The 15,077-nt window shown below is 38.5% G+C and overlaps 1 protein-coding gene across 2 annotated transcripts; it reads left to right on the top strand.

The window, feature by feature from the left end:
* The first annotated feature begins 2,230 nt into the window (after positions 1-2,230).
* On the top strand, positions 2,231-8,502 carry LOC121638401 (homeobox protein OTX1 B-like). 2 transcript variants are annotated; one of them, XM_041983146.1, is made up of 4 exons: positions 2,231-2,477; positions 4,320-4,485; positions 5,042-5,193; positions 7,289-8,502. In XM_041983146.1, the coding sequence occupies exons 2-4, from the start codon at positions 4,389-4,391 to the stop codon at positions 8,072-8,074; spliced, it is 1,035 nt and encodes a 344-aa protein (XP_041839080.1). In that variant the 5' UTR covers positions 2,231-2,477; positions 4,320-4,388; the 3' UTR covers positions 8,075-8,502. The 2 variants fall into 2 exon arrangements, with proteins under 2 accessions (XP_041839080.1, XP_041839081.1); XM_041983147.1 differs by lacking the exon at positions 2,231-2,477 and having other exon boundaries at positions 4,311-4,485.
* Positions 8,503-15,077: the final 6,575 nt, after the last annotated feature.

Raw genomic sequence — 15,077 nt, 5'->3', positions numbered from 1 at the left:
AACTGCTGTTCTTAAATAATTTGATATTTACCTTTGGTTCTAATTGTAGCAACAAATGATTCTTTTGTTTTAAGTGCATCGAAATTACACACAACCTTTAATACTTTATTTATATAATTGTTATATAACATAAAAAGCAATCAAAGAAAATTTGATAAGATTTCTAAATTAATTTCTTTATATTTCTGTGTATATATTGCCTTAAAATATATTTGAGTTCTTTTACAAAGAAAAACCACAACTTCCTCATAGATTTTATTTTGCAGGATATTTAATTATCGTTATATTAATGGTGATAGTGTCTCATTTAAACCTAAATTATTTTCTATTTCTGCAGAGGTGTTGCATCATCACAAGTAACTTGTCCTTTCTCATTGTTTTTAAAGTTTTAGCAAAGGGATTTAGCTTCTTCCTGCTTCTGTTTACAATAACAATGTCAAACTTTGCTTAAAACTCTTATGTCTAAATTCAGCAGCAAACTTCCCACCAAATTATCTCAAATATCTGAAACTGAACAGAACTGACAGCAACGCATCTCTATAAATGAAGCAGGAATTAGCTGTAATGTTATAAAATGTTTAATAATTCGTGCTGCCTCTTTAAAAAGCTTTTAAAAAAACTGCTTCACTAACTGAGTAAATGGTTATTTTCTTACCTGAGAGTCGCTGGTGGAGTAAAATCATCCAGTACCAGGTCCCAGTTATTTATCAGTGAGCAGCGGTGTATTTTGGTGGTTTTAGCCGTGCACGTGCTTTCCATGTGCCACCTTTTTACCTGCTTGTTGAGCTGCAGTTTCCCTGAAGAAGAAACTCGGTACTTTCAGCTGTTTTTAGAGGTTTTTCTGCAGAGGTTCCATGTGGTTCTTTAAAAGGTGGGAAGCAGCAACCAGCTGGAGCCTCCTGCATGCTTTCTGACAACTTAGGATTTTATGCATCATGCTCTTAATAACCACCGACAAAGACAAGACGCCTCTCCAAACTTAACCCCCACCTTCCCCAACGCACACACACTCATACACACCTCGTCAGGCTGCCCGATCCCTGGCTTTACAGGCTTAGTATTAAGAAAAATACTCATGCAATTTGGGATTAACCCTCCAAAACCCCTCACAACAACACTGCCTCTGTCCATTTGATATCTTGCTACTTGTCATCAATCACTATTGTTGTTGGACACAAACAATTTAACCAGAAGTAAAACACCAAATATTTTTCATTAATTCATGTGAATTTCTCTGAACGAGCTATTTTTCTTTGAACAGGGATTCTCAGTTGGTTCTAGCATGTTATTTTATTTATTTATTTTATGATTTTCAATGACTTTAAAATTTTTTATTAATTAGCTGGTTTTTTTTATCTTGCTATTTATATTTTAAAGTTGCAAAATGTGCATATATTAGTGGAAATGAAAGCATCTAAAGCGTTATTAAAGGGATTGATGGGTATGCTCCTTCACCTCAGTTATAAATAACAAATATGTTGATTTCAGTCAAATTGCATTAATGTTAAGTTATTTACATAAAGAGATAAATGACACTCAGTGTTACAGCATTTTTTTTGCTAAATAAATGAATAAAAAGGTTAGCGTATAACAACGTTTTTATTCTATCATCTTTCTTTTGGCTTTTTGGTGGAGCTGAGTGCTAATTACACTGATCATTGTGCAGTAATGCAAATAAAAAACTAAATTTCTTTGCATACTTTAGAGCTTGTTGGAAAATTGTTGATATTGAGGAGAACTTGCTTATTTTGTAGCCACAGCTAAACAGTTGTTTACCTGTTGACAAACAAAAACAAAATGATTAAAAAGCCCTACATAGTGTCTGTAGGTTTTGTACCAATATATTTGTCATGTATTTATATCCTTTGCTGTTATGTTTACCTCAACATCTCATTTAAATGTGATCATTATTTCAGTTAACTTCATATTTACCTTCACTAATAACTTCATATTTTGCGCTATTTTTAGCGCCAGAATCATATTTTTTCTTTGCGTTTTTCCAGCCGACCGACTTCAACTTTCTGACCTAAACTTTTCAACTTACCAGTCACGTGGCGCCCCTTCACTTCAAAGCGGGCGGGTCTTTGGGCCTGAAACTCGCGAGCTGATTGGCCAGCTCTATGGCACACAAAGCCGCTGAGCTCTGTGATTGGCTGGGAGGGCGAAGAGCCGCGTGCGTCTTTGACTCATAGAGGCGCTGGCCTCAGAGACGAGCGTCAATTCCCGTCAGTCAACACCGGCTGGAGAGAAGACGTGCGGAAGATTCAAACTGAACAATTATTGTTATTTTTTATTTTCCTGCTTTGACATGTTAATTTGTAAGTCGGAAATGGGTGTGAGTTGCACGCGGAACTAAACCTGCTTTACAGCCAATAAATAACCGAATGAACATTCCCCTCATGTGGATACCTTCTCCAAACTCTGGATCTCATTGCTTTTACGTTTAACAGGAATCTTAAATAAGGAGCTCAAACAAGGTGAGACCCTTCCACTATTTATAGTTTTTTCTCATGAGACATATATATATATATATATATGACTGTTTTCACAAAGTATAGACTGTATGCAATTTAAAATAAATATAGTGAAAGAAAATATTTTATATTTCCATCTAAGTTGAAGTTCGGTCATACCCCACCTTTAGTAAGTTTAACACAAAAAAGAGAAAATAAGTCCTGCAAATCCGCCCAGAACTTTATTAACAAACTAAAACCTCCTTATTATTCCTTATTAGGGGGGGAAAAAGGATCCATTGTTTTTTGGGAAATCCAGCTCCTTAAAATAAGCATAAGAAGCCCAAAGTTTATTTTATTTTATTTTATTTTATTTTATTTTATTTTATTGTCCCCAGGGTTTTTTCAGCCCACGGCCTCCTGCTCCAGTTGTTTCCCTGATAAAACCCTGTGCTAATTGTCACCCTGCAGATCTAATCTAAATTGTAATGCAGTTCATTTGCACACAGTTTTGGTGCATTTACATCGCGTAATTCAGCTCCTTCCTGTGGTTATGGAAAAAAGCTGGGGCTTTATTTGGAGTGTTAACGTCTGGGTTCAGGTCCAGGGCATCTTTGAGGTAAGAGATAAAAAATAAGAAAAAATAAAGTGTTTGAGCATCTAACTGCTGAACGGAGACGTGTGGATTTACGGAAATTCTTATAAATACACTGATTTAAAGCAACAACAGTAACAGGAAGTTGTTTATGTGTTTAGTTCAGCAGGAAAAAAAGAAAAAGTTAAACTCACAAATGAAAATGTTTCCTCTCTTACTCTTTAGATTTATCTCTATTAACAGTTTTTATGTTTTATTTGATTTGACAAAAGATTTTTTCACAGTCAGTTTAATCTGGAAGTTTAAATTTAGCCTTCTTTGTGATTTTCTGGTGGCAAAATTGAATTAATGTTTGTTTTGAGAGAAAGTACAGAGCAGCTGGGATACAAATAACTAAAGAAACGGCATTAAAAACTTTGAAAACAGCAGCTGCAAAGGCTCAGTAGACAAATGCTGAAAACAATGAACTAAAACCATTAAAATCATTTGAACTGGAAACCTAAATAAGCTGCTTCTGGCTCGTCAGGCTATCAGGTCTCCAGCAAGTTAAACTTTAGGCTCTACAGTTTGATTTAAGTGGGAGTTATTCAATTCATTCTAAGTGAAGATCTAACAGGGCTGAGCATGGCTGGGAACGTCAGGGAAACAGTTTAACAGGAGAGTGGAGCTCGGTTCCTTCTTTCTTTCCGTTTTCCCTAAATAAAAACTGTCTTTATTCCACACGAACAAACTGAGATTTATTCATGGAGACAGACTCACGTGAAACTGACTACCGGGACTTTTCTTTCCCCCATTTTCTTCTTCTTCTTCTTCTTCTTTCCTCCTCCTTCTTCTCATACTTATTTATTTATTTAAAGTAAATTAAAGTGAAAGTTCACACACTGTACGCACGTGGATTCTTCTGGGTCTAAACTTATTTTCTATGTCCGACCTTAAAGTTTTTAAACTCTTCGTGCAACGTGTTTCATTCAATTCTTAAAAACTATTTTTTAAAAAGAAAGAAAGAAAAATGCTTGTGTGAGAATAGTTTAGTTTAAATTGAAGTGATTGTTGGAATCGTTTGTGTGTTTAATTGCGAGTTTTATTACCCGAAAACACATTTGTAGGTTTTTATTTATTTCTTCTTTCTTCTTCTTTTTCTTTTTATTTATTTATTTTTTTTTTTTGTTTTCTTTAGTTACTCCCATTAAATCTTAGACACTGAACAAATGATCTATTTTCGCCACTTGTAACCTTCTGTACTTATTTTTTTGGCCCATCTGCGCCTACAGGAGCCACGCAGCCTGAACACCGGGGACCTGCTGCCCGTCCAGACTCCGGTCCCCCGTCCTGCTTCTAGCATGATGTCTTATCTCAAACAGGCCCCGTACGGGATGAACGGACTCGGCCTGAGTGGAGCCGCCATGGACCTGCTGCACCCGTCTGTGGGATACCCCGGTGAGGTTCAGAGACAATAAACCAAAATTAGCCGTTATCAGATATCACGTTGCACTTGTTTTATTTAGCGTTTATTTTTATTTATTTATTGATTTTATTTTACAAGTGTTACTGGGTTTTTTGTTGTCGTTGTTTTTAATTATAAGAATGGTTTTATTATTTAGAACACGAGTTAAAACTTAAATAGTCTTTAAGAAATCTGGATGTCTCAATAACTTTGAGCAAACTGGACCTGGACCAGTTTTGTCTTCGTTACTCAGAGTTTTAGAATACTGACTTTAATTATTACACCCTTCAAATTAAATGAACTAAAGAGACATTTGTCTTTATTTTCCGAGGAAGAAATAGGAAAAATCAAACAAACCAAAACGTTGAAACCAAACCAAATCTAATCGTCCAGCACAAGTGAAAACCAGCTGAAGACTTTAGATGTGAATTTATTCCATTCCGGCTCGTCCGCACTTCAGCTGAGTTTCTGTTGGGAAATCCTGGACAGACTTGTTTTATTTATTACTTTATTCCATTTTTAAAAAAACTTTTCTTTGTTTAATTTCAGCCAACCCGCGCAAGCAGCGCCGGGAGCGGACCACCTTCACCAGGACGCAGCTGGACATCCTGGAGTCTCTGTTCGCCAAGACGCGCTACCCGGACATCTTCATGAGGGAGGAGGTGGCGCTGAAAATCAACCTGCCGGAGTCCCGAGTCCAGGTCAGAGCTTAAAAAAACACCTGACATGACGTGACATAAACTTCAAATGCGCAAGTTTTTAACTTTAACTTTAAATAGAGAGAAAAATAAAACGAGAACTGAGTTTTTATTTCAAACAATTATTTGTTTTAGTTTGTGTTTGAAGGTGTTTGGTCTCAATTTGACGCGCTTGATTTTTTATGATGCACTCGAGTCTGTTCATTTGTTTTCCAAGAGATAAGAAAAGACATCTAGAAACACAGATTCTAGTTGGGTTAATACTGAACTAGTTACACTAACTGTCCCCTCAGGCCTCTGCCTGATGAGCTTTAATGAGCAAAAATCTTCAGCTATTATTGATCGAGTAGAGACAAGTCCTCGGTGAAAGGAGAGACTTTAGTTCAGGTTTTGGCAGGTTGAAGAAGCAGCTTTTGATGTGGTTTGCGTTTCAAGAGTTGGCCTGCTTTGGCAACCCTCTGCCGGGCTTCAAGCCGCCGCGTCACGGAGCTTTTTCCCCTCACAGGCCAGATATCAGGTTTATTATTCCAGTACAAGACGCTGGTGTTATTTAGCCACAATCATTTAGACTAAATCACTCAAGTAAATAAGCATCCTAATTTTACACTTTATTAAATATTTAAATGCACTAATCTACATTATGTCATTGTATGTAACACACAATTTCAATGTAAACAATTATCACTTTTTAAATTCATTTTCTTTATTAATTTGAGGTATTTTCAAAGTAAAACGTATCACAGCAGTGTAAAAACAATTCAAATGTTCTCATCTTGAAAATTTCACTTTTCAAGTGAAAATTAAAAATTGTGCAAACAAACAGACAAAAATAATAATGATGAAATAAAATTTAAAAAAAGGAAAAAGCAGTTTACTAATAAAATTTCAAATGAAGTTAATGGTCTGGATTTTTTTAGATGCTGTTTTTTCAAGCATTTCTTTAATAAAAAGAAAATTTGTTATTTAACCCATAAAAACCAGGCGTGACATATTTGTTACATACAGTTTCTGAGACATTTTGCTTCGATTTATGGTAAAAACTTTGCTGAAAATCCTGTTGAACACAATCTGATACTCGTCTTCTGTCCCCTAATAGATACCCAGAAGCACATAATAATATTTTTAAACATGGTAATAAATGGTAGATACCCCCCCCCCCCCCCCCCCCCCCCCCCCCCCCCCCCCCCCCCCCCCCCCCCCCCCCCCCCCCCCCCCCCCTCAAAAAATGTTAATTTTTTGCTACATTTTAAAAGGGCCAAATAAAGTCCTCGTATTTAAAAAAAATTGGACTTTTCTTACCATTTTTTCATGGCCCGGGCCTTTATGGGTTAATTGAGCTGAATAAATATAATTCCTAATCTGTAACTCTCTTTGTGGTAAAATGGGTTCTTTTGTATTTTGTCACAAAAAGCAACAACTTGTCAACAAATCCTTTTTAAATCAGCATGAAACAAAACTCAGAAGCTACTTGTTTCTAACTATGCCTTGAAGCTATTTTTCTTCTTTCTTTTAATTCTCTCCATCTCCATGTTTGGAGATCTTTAATCAGTACGAGTCCTATATGAGTGCTTACAAATCCAGCCACAGTGGACTGGTCATTTTGATCTCCTTCGCAAACAAAAAATTCTGTCTTAATTTCTGGCTTCCCACAATATATGCCGTAGTGTCCTTGAGCAAAACATAATTAATACTTTTTTATGTCAAAATCATTGTAGTACAAAAGGTGTCCACCAGGGGGCAGAAGACAAGTATCAGATTGTGTACAACAGGGTTTTATACAAAGTTTTTACCACAAAGTGATGCAAAGGGCATTAAAGGGTTAAACGAAGCAACTACTGCTCAAACAGCTGAAAATGGGAATAAAATATGTTAGAATTAAACAATTCACAACTAATTTAAAGTAAAACACACGAATAAATGTATAAAAGCAAAAACTAAAAGGCTTAAGAGGAAAGGTTAAAGGTCAGACCAGCAGCTCCGCGGTGGGATCATTTGAGAGAAAAGAGTATGACACAATGCCAGTGTTTCAGTCTACACAGTGTTTCTACGACCCTGTCGGCATGTGGAAGTGACTCCTGAACCTCTTCTCCTTCGTCAGGTTTGGTTTAAGAACAGAAGAGCCAAGTGTCGGCAGCAGCAGCAGAGCACCAACAGCGCCAAAGTGAAGCCAATGAAGAAGAAGTCATCTCCAACCCGAGAGAGCACCGGTTCAGACAGCAGCGGCCAGTTCACTCCACCAGCAGTGTCCAGCTCCTCCACGTCTTCATCCTCCTCCTCTTCCTCCTCCTCCATCTCCTCTGGACTTGGTGGACCTGGTCTGATTAGCACCTCTACCTCCATCACTTCTCCGGTGTCATCTATCTGGAGCCCGGCGCCCATCTCCCCGGCTCCTGCGCCAGCTAATCTACCTGACCCCGCCGCCCCCACCAGCGCCTCCTGCATGCAGCGCTCGGTGTCATCATCTTCCACCGGAGCCACGCCCTCCTATCCAGTGTCCTACAGCCAAACGGCCGCAGCATACAGCCAGGGCTATCCTGCCTCAGCATCCGGCTCCTACTTCGGTGGCGTGGACTGTGGCTCCTACCTGGCACCCATGCACTCCCACCACCACCCGCACCACCCTCACCAGCTCAGCCCCATGACAGGCAGCTCTATGTCAGGACACCCACACCACCACATTAGCCAAACATCAGGCCACCACCACCACCACCACCACCCACCCCATCATCACCAGGCGTACAGCACACCCAGCCTCACCTTCAACTCCACAGACTGTCTGGATTACAAAGAGCAGACGGCAGCTTCGGCCTGGAAACTCAGCTTTAACGCCTCCGACTGTTTGGACTACAAAGACCAGGCCTCATGGCGTTTCCAAGTGCTGTGACTTACTGTGGTTCTCTTCTTCTGTGTTTTAAAGATGGTTTCTTTTTGATAATGGTTTATTTTCTTGAAGATCTTTCAATCTAATAGTAGAGACATGATTTAAAATATTTGTTTGTGGAAATATTTAAACCACGCACAGGGCAGCAGGCGCCAAGCTCATCTCTATGGTTACCAGTGGATTATTTTTCTACCCTGGACTCATAAGAAACTGACCCATTCACAACTTTTAAGGGCCTTCAATAATAGATTTTCAGTGGAAGCTGTGAGTTCATAAAGTTTGGGATTTTCTTTGTTATTCCTCAAAAGGAAGAATACAAAAAAACAAAAAACAAAACAACAAACAAACAAACAAACAAACAAACAAACAAAAAAACAGACATAAACCTTATACGATAAAATATAAGCATACCTAAGACTCTAGAGTAATTTTTAAAAAAACTTTCCTTTTTCAACAACAGGATGCTGCTATGATTTTCAGGTTTCTGGTTATCATTTACATTTGATTTTTATTTTTTCAACTTGAATTCAGAAGCTCACCTTCCAGCCTCTAGGTGTGAATTTTGGAGAATTAAATTGCGGCACTTGTTTATAAAATGACAGATTTTTGCTATTTGTTCTTTGCAGAGGAAAGAAAATAAAATGTGAATTAGACACGTAATGTCAGTATTCCATTGAAAATTTGAAAGATGTACATGCGTGTCTTTATAATAAAGTCTTGTTAAAACAATATCATCCCATGCAAACATTTATTCATTCACCTTTTAAAACCAAAGGTCCCCTGACTGGGTGACTTTGAGAACAGATGGTGCCAAATTTTGCAATTTTAGAGAACTCGCTTGAACTGTCTGCACTCAAACCTCTCTAATTTACCAGAGTTGGTCTTTGCAGGAATAATGTCACATATTGTATGATGTAATAGAGGTTTACAGATGAGCCATTCCAAAGAGAAATTCTTTTTTGTCCTGACAGTGTTTCTTTTAAGCAAGCCTGAAAGCTTTTTCATTTGTACTTTGTGCCATCTTAATTTTCATCACCACACATACTCATACACATCTTAACAAACCTCACAAGTGTTCCCTTTACTGTGACTCCAAAAGTGTTCAAATAGACCTTGTGGTTGCAAAGATTTATACTCATTTCATTACGGGGACATGATTTTCCAACACAGTCCTAAAAAACAGGCTCAGAGTTCAAAAGCTTAAGCTCTGACCTGACAAAAGAGCAGCTCCAAATACCAGATCACTATACTTTAAAGCTATTTATAATCTTTTTTTTATTGGTTTCAAAGTGTACAAGACCATATTAATAATAGTTAAACGATTAGACGGGTGAAAGTTTTCTTGGTCAGCAGCTGGTAGATTCCTAAAGTTATCAGCCAATCAGAATTTTCATTAAACATGTTTTTTTTAAGGAAAATAATTCAGATTATATGTGCAACTTAAAGCAGTTAATCATAAATAATTTTTTAAGTTTATTTTATTGATTTTCTTTAATAGAAATTACCAACACCATTCTCTCAACGTTCCTTTTCCACAGTGGAAAAAACTTTTATTTGAAATGATCGATCTTAAACTTTAGCTCAAGGGATCTTTTTTTTACAGCATTAATTACATATTTTAAATTTCATCATCATTCTCCCTATCTCCTCATTTTTTTGTAACCAGCCTCGTTCTTTACGCCATCCAAACACTGATGCATATTTTTGTTTTACCTTCTACGTCACTTTCGCTCCTCATTCAGCTGCACTTTGTTCAGGCATAAATGTGTTCATGGGAGATGTAGTGACAGCACAGCCAGGACAAAATTATTTGCTTCTTTCATCATCTGAGAGATTGTACAGGAAGTTTTCATTTATACCTACCAAAATAAATTTTGGAGTGTTATTTTGGCTATGCACTGAAAAAGCAGCAGAATTTAATGTTACGTCAGTTTATTGCTGATGTATAAAAAACGTACTATTTTACACTCATATAAAAAAGTTTTGGTGTTTTTTAGGGTGATTTATGAGGGAGAACCAGAAGAGTGAAATATGCACCTTTCAGATCCCAGGGCCGAGTTTTTAACACCACCATGCTATTTGCATGAATAGAAGTCAACTACACGTCATATGAAGGGTCTTTTAGCAAACTTAAAGTCCAATCCATGTGTGAAAATTTTAAATCTGATGTGTTAGTTGATGAAAGTTTAGCTAAAATCTAAAACAAGCAATACTTTATCTGGTGAATCATAAGGATTTCTTGCTTCACAGGTTTCTAAAACTGACTCCTGCATCCTCCAAACTACACACTGACACACAAATCTCACTTTCAAAGCTATATTTTCCTGACTTCATACATTATTTCTTTAAATTTTCCTAAACAACAAATGCTAGATGAGAAAGATGGATTGTATTGTTTGAGGTTTTATCGGCACCTGCTTGGACATGACTGACCTGCTTTTCAAGGTCTTTTTCTGTTTATTGTAAACATCAGTTACGTGAGTGCTGGAGGTTAACCCCAAAGAAATCAGTGTTTGTCAGTCATCTTTAGATCTTGACAAAACCAAAAATGCAGCATCTAGTTTTCAGGTTATGGGTTTTTCAGCCCATTAAAAGTTTAATTAAATTAAAGCTCAGCTCTGTAATCCAGATTTATAAGGATCAGTACAACGTCACCAGTAAAAGGACGAACCTGATGTTAAATGACATTTTAGTACATTCTCTACATTATTTTCTAACACAAAAACATAGAAGTAAAACAAAACTAATTAGGTCTTTACATCTTCTTAAAAACTATTAGCTATATTATTGTTCCACACTGTGAGACTGATCTAGAACAGTTTCTCTTACACCCAAAGGAAAATATCCCCCCTGCAGGCCAATAATCAATCCCCCCTCCCCTGTTGCAGTGAACTCACAGCCGGGGAGGTTAGCAAACATGTACGCTGGCATCCCTGCTGTTTGTTTGGCCACGTCGACAGTAATGTACAACTCATTTGATCCAGGGGAAAAAGGGACAAATCACGATTTTAATTAACAGCCTCCTCGCTTCCTTGTTGCGTCTCTCCAGCAGCTGGACAAACAGTTTTTGGTAAACATGGCGTCAGTGCCATGTGTTTGCCTGGTCTGCTTCCCGCTGGGCTTTACCAGTGTGCACCACTGCCTCGTGCAAACATTAGCCTGGATTTACCACACTAGGACAAACTAATCTTCAGGCCATGTTCCGGCAGTGTCTGAAGCTTGTTTTGGAGAAGGAACAGCACTGTTCCTCATCTCTGTAGGGAGGTTGTTGAGTAAAACATAAAGAAGAAGAAGAAGCTCATTCAGGTGATCATTTTACTTTACCTGCCACAATTTGGCTCCACAAGAAATTAAAGTTTTCTCTCAAGTGCTCCTGAAACAGGAGGAAAAGGAAAAATGAGAGCATCTTCCAGGACCTGCTGACAGTGATGAAGCATGACAAGGACAGGGAGGTTTCTGTCAGCACAGTGATGGGTCTATGAAGTTCTTTTTACCTCTGCCAAGAAGGTTATGTGGTTGGTACAGTTTGTACATGTCTTAGCAGGGTTACCAAAAATGTTATTGATGGATTTTATATAAAACAAACAAACAAAAGAAAAAAAACAGCAGATGTGGGACTGGGTCCAATTTTAAAGTGAACTGTTTATTCAGTTTTGACAGCATGATGCAGTCCTGGACTGCTTCTGTTTCAGGAGTTCCCTCAGTAATCTCAATAATAAAAAAGGAAGGTGTTAAATATTTTATGTAAAGAGTACATTGAAGAATCAAGCTGACGTTTGCATAACTTTTTTTCAATGTCTTCATGAGTCAAATAAAAGGATAGTTTAATCTTGTGGATGAAATAGTCCAGCAGACAGACAGGATGTGCTGTGCCCAGCATGACCTGCTTATGGAATTACACATGGTACAAAATTCAGAGGGTGCATATTTTAGTGCAAATTAGTGCCACATTTCAGCTGTCCAAAAGTAGCTGAATGTTTGATAAAACTATTTTTCCCTTCACAAGTGATTCTGAGAAAAAATTATATTGTTTAATTTGTTCAATCTTACCCAAATCAAAGATTTGTATAGTATGCTTTATGCTGATGTACTATAAGTGCCTTAGCCTTCCCCTTTTACACAGTTGCATTGTGAGTAACCTGGTTCTGACATTAGCTGAGCCCTGTCTATAGCTGTGTCCCACTTCAGGGTCGACGATCTTCGAAGTGCAGCTATGTCGGCTACATACGTCATCGTTGTGCGCCAAGCGTTGTCCCATTTGGAAGGGGCCTCTGAATCCACCCTACAAGCCCACACTTTGTAGAGAAGGCTACTGGTGGTGGATCCTGTTAAGATTGAAATACAGTTACTGTTATTGGTTAATACATACTAATGTATTATGTAGTTTTAACATGTGTATGCCATTATTGTGAAGGGGCAGAAGGGTGGTGGAAGAGGAAGTGGACAACAGATGTTGACGTGTTGATGTTGAATATGGCTGCCAAAAATAAAGTTGGTGTTTACCTTCAATAGCGAGTTCTTTGAGTATAACATTGGTAGCAGAGGATGGTTAGCAACTACAGAGTCCCGCCAACTTTCGATGAAGGAAAACCTGATGAAAGCTGGAAGAATGAAGTCGCAGTTTGGACACGAGTCACAGTACTTGAAAAAAGCAAGCAAGCGCTTGCTGTCGCTTTGGCGCAGTCTGGAAGAGCAGGAGAAGTGGCAATAGAAATATTCGCTGATGATTTGAATAAGGACACTGGCATGAACACTGTACTTGTGAAACTTGATGACCTGCTTCTCAAAGAAGAAAAGGATCGGACTTACGAGGCTAACTCAAGCTTTGATCAGATCACGAGAGACAGTAATGTATCCATGACAGACTCTATAATTGATTTCAAGCAGTGGTATGTGCGAAAGCTTAAATACAAGATGGAACTTCCTGATGCAGAATTAGGATTTAAGCTGCTAGACATGGCATGTTTGGATGTGAAAGACCGACAGCTAGCACTGACAGCTTGTGCAGATTTGGCGTTCGCCACAATGACGTCAGCACTGAAAAGGATTTTTGGAGGAAAGGGTTCTGATTCTACAATGGGAATTAACCAGGATACTGCCTATGTTGCTGAACAGAAGAAACAGATGGTCAAGACATGGTCCCAAAATGATAGACAGAAGACACCCTACCTGGCACTAACCCCCTGGATAGGTATGGTCATAGACCAAAATGTGCCATTTGTCAGAGCACATTACACTGGGACAAGGATTGTCCCCGCAGAGGTGAGCAAGTCAAACTGCCTGACAATCATAAAGCAAATGATGTAGAGGAGTAAAATATTACCCTGTACACAAAATAATCACCCACAGATGCAGAGATCTTCATGACAGTGTTTTGGCTCTGCAGTAATTGACACCGCATGCACCCGTTCAGTTTGTGGACAAGAATGGAAGAACAAGACACTAACAATAACATGGAGGATCATCACGTTATAGAGCTAAAAATGATGTTCAGCTTAAAAAGTGACAAGTTCTGAAGTTCAAGGATGGTGACAGTGGGGTTCTACACACAGCACAAGTCATTGGGTGTGCAGGCAAAGCTACAGGAAAATATAAAAACTGGTATGATGTGGTACTCATGGAGCCTGGTAGGATTGCAGGCAACACAAATTCAGTTGACATAGCCCAACTAAAGAGCCTTCAGATAGAGCCAGCAGCTCTCTCTCTCTCTCTCTCTCTCTATATATATATATATATATATATATATATACATATATATATGTATATGTATGTATGTATGTATATGTATATAGTCACCAACTGGATTTACCCAACCATATAGATACGAGCCTCCTGGTGAATTACTGCATGGATGAAGTTATTTAACCAACCTTGGCTCTTCCGTTCTTAATCAACATCAAGCAAAGAAAAAATCCAAAAAGATGCTGAAACTGCTAGAGCATTATTAAAAACTGGAAGGATGGTGGAGAACCATTGTGTTCCAGATAGAAATGTAGTTAGAAACAAAAATTTTGAATGATGATTGGTGATCACCAAGCGGCAACCTCCCCCTGTAAAATGCGAAGCCTATGCGGAATTAAAAAAAATGCAGTTCCCCCTTGTCCACTAGGGGCTCTGAAACAGAGCAAATCCCCAAAGACCTCCATGTTAAAAAGACCAACTTCACAACAGAAATAAACATGTTTAAAGCCTGGTACAAAAATCCATTTTAGGATTAATAGGTCAAGTTTACCTTCATGACAACTGTGAGGGGGGTGAATTTTTTTCTATGTTTTTTTTTTTATTTTTTGTATGTAATTTAATCTTGAAATTAGTGTCCTTTTAATTGACAGGTATCCAATATCGACGGAAAGAAGGGAGAGTGTACACAGTGTGCCTTAGCTTTAGCCCACCTACCTCTGTTAGCTGGTCAGCTCCTGATGCTCTGGGTTAACTTGATTAGCTCTTAGCTACAGGCAGCTCGGAGTTTGATGGTTGTCAATCATCCACCCCTACCTTCACAGTCCCCATCTCAGCTGCATCTCTTTGCCCATTTTTGGATTTTCCGGGAATGACTACACACCTAATGCTGCCAAGATGGCAACAGTGATAACTGCCCAATGAGCTTCCATTCAGCTCTTCAGAAACCTATGGGTGACGTCATGGATGTTCCTTCCATCTTTTTTATACAGTCTATGGTGATCACTTAAATGTTAAACAGCAGAACAGTAGAACTCAGGCGTATGTTTAATAGTAAAAGTAAGAACATTTCCACATGAGCAATGTGAAGGCAACTCAATGGCTTGATCAGAGAAAAAGGCTTCAGGTTGTTAGGGAGCATAAAGACTGGACTCTGGAGCCATGGAAGAAGGTCATGTGGTCTGATGAGTCCAGGTCTACCCTGTTCCAGAGCGATGGGAGCATCAGGGTAAGAATGGAGGAGGCTGAAGGGATGCAGCCATCATGCCTCGTGCTACTGTACAAGCCTATGGGGCCAGTCTATGATCTGAGGTACCTGCAGTTGGGC

Source organism: Melanotaenia boesemani, chromosome 4 (assembly GCF_017639745.1).
Source record: "Melanotaenia boesemani isolate fMelBoe1 chromosome 4, fMelBoe1.pri, whole genome shotgun sequence".
NCBI lineage: Eukaryota > Metazoa > Chordata > Actinopteri > Atheriniformes > Melanotaeniidae > Melanotaenia > Melanotaenia boesemani.
This window is presented reverse-complemented; position numbering and strand designations above follow the sequence as displayed.

Bases quoted from the DNA above. Each gene is read 5' to 3' on its own strand.
- LOC121638401 (XM_041983146.1), top strand. From the start codon at position 4,389: ATGATGTCTTATCTCAAACAGGCCCCGTACGGGATGAACGGACTCGGC. The intron at 4,486-5,041 runs GTGAGGTTCAGA...GTTTAATTTCAG, and splicing joins CCCGTCTGTGGGATACCCCG to CCAACCCGCGCAAGCAGCGC. The intron at 5,194-7,288 runs GTCAGAGCTTAA...CTCCTTCGTCAG, and splicing joins TGCCGGAGTCCCGAGTCCAG to GTTTGGTTTAAGAACAGAAG.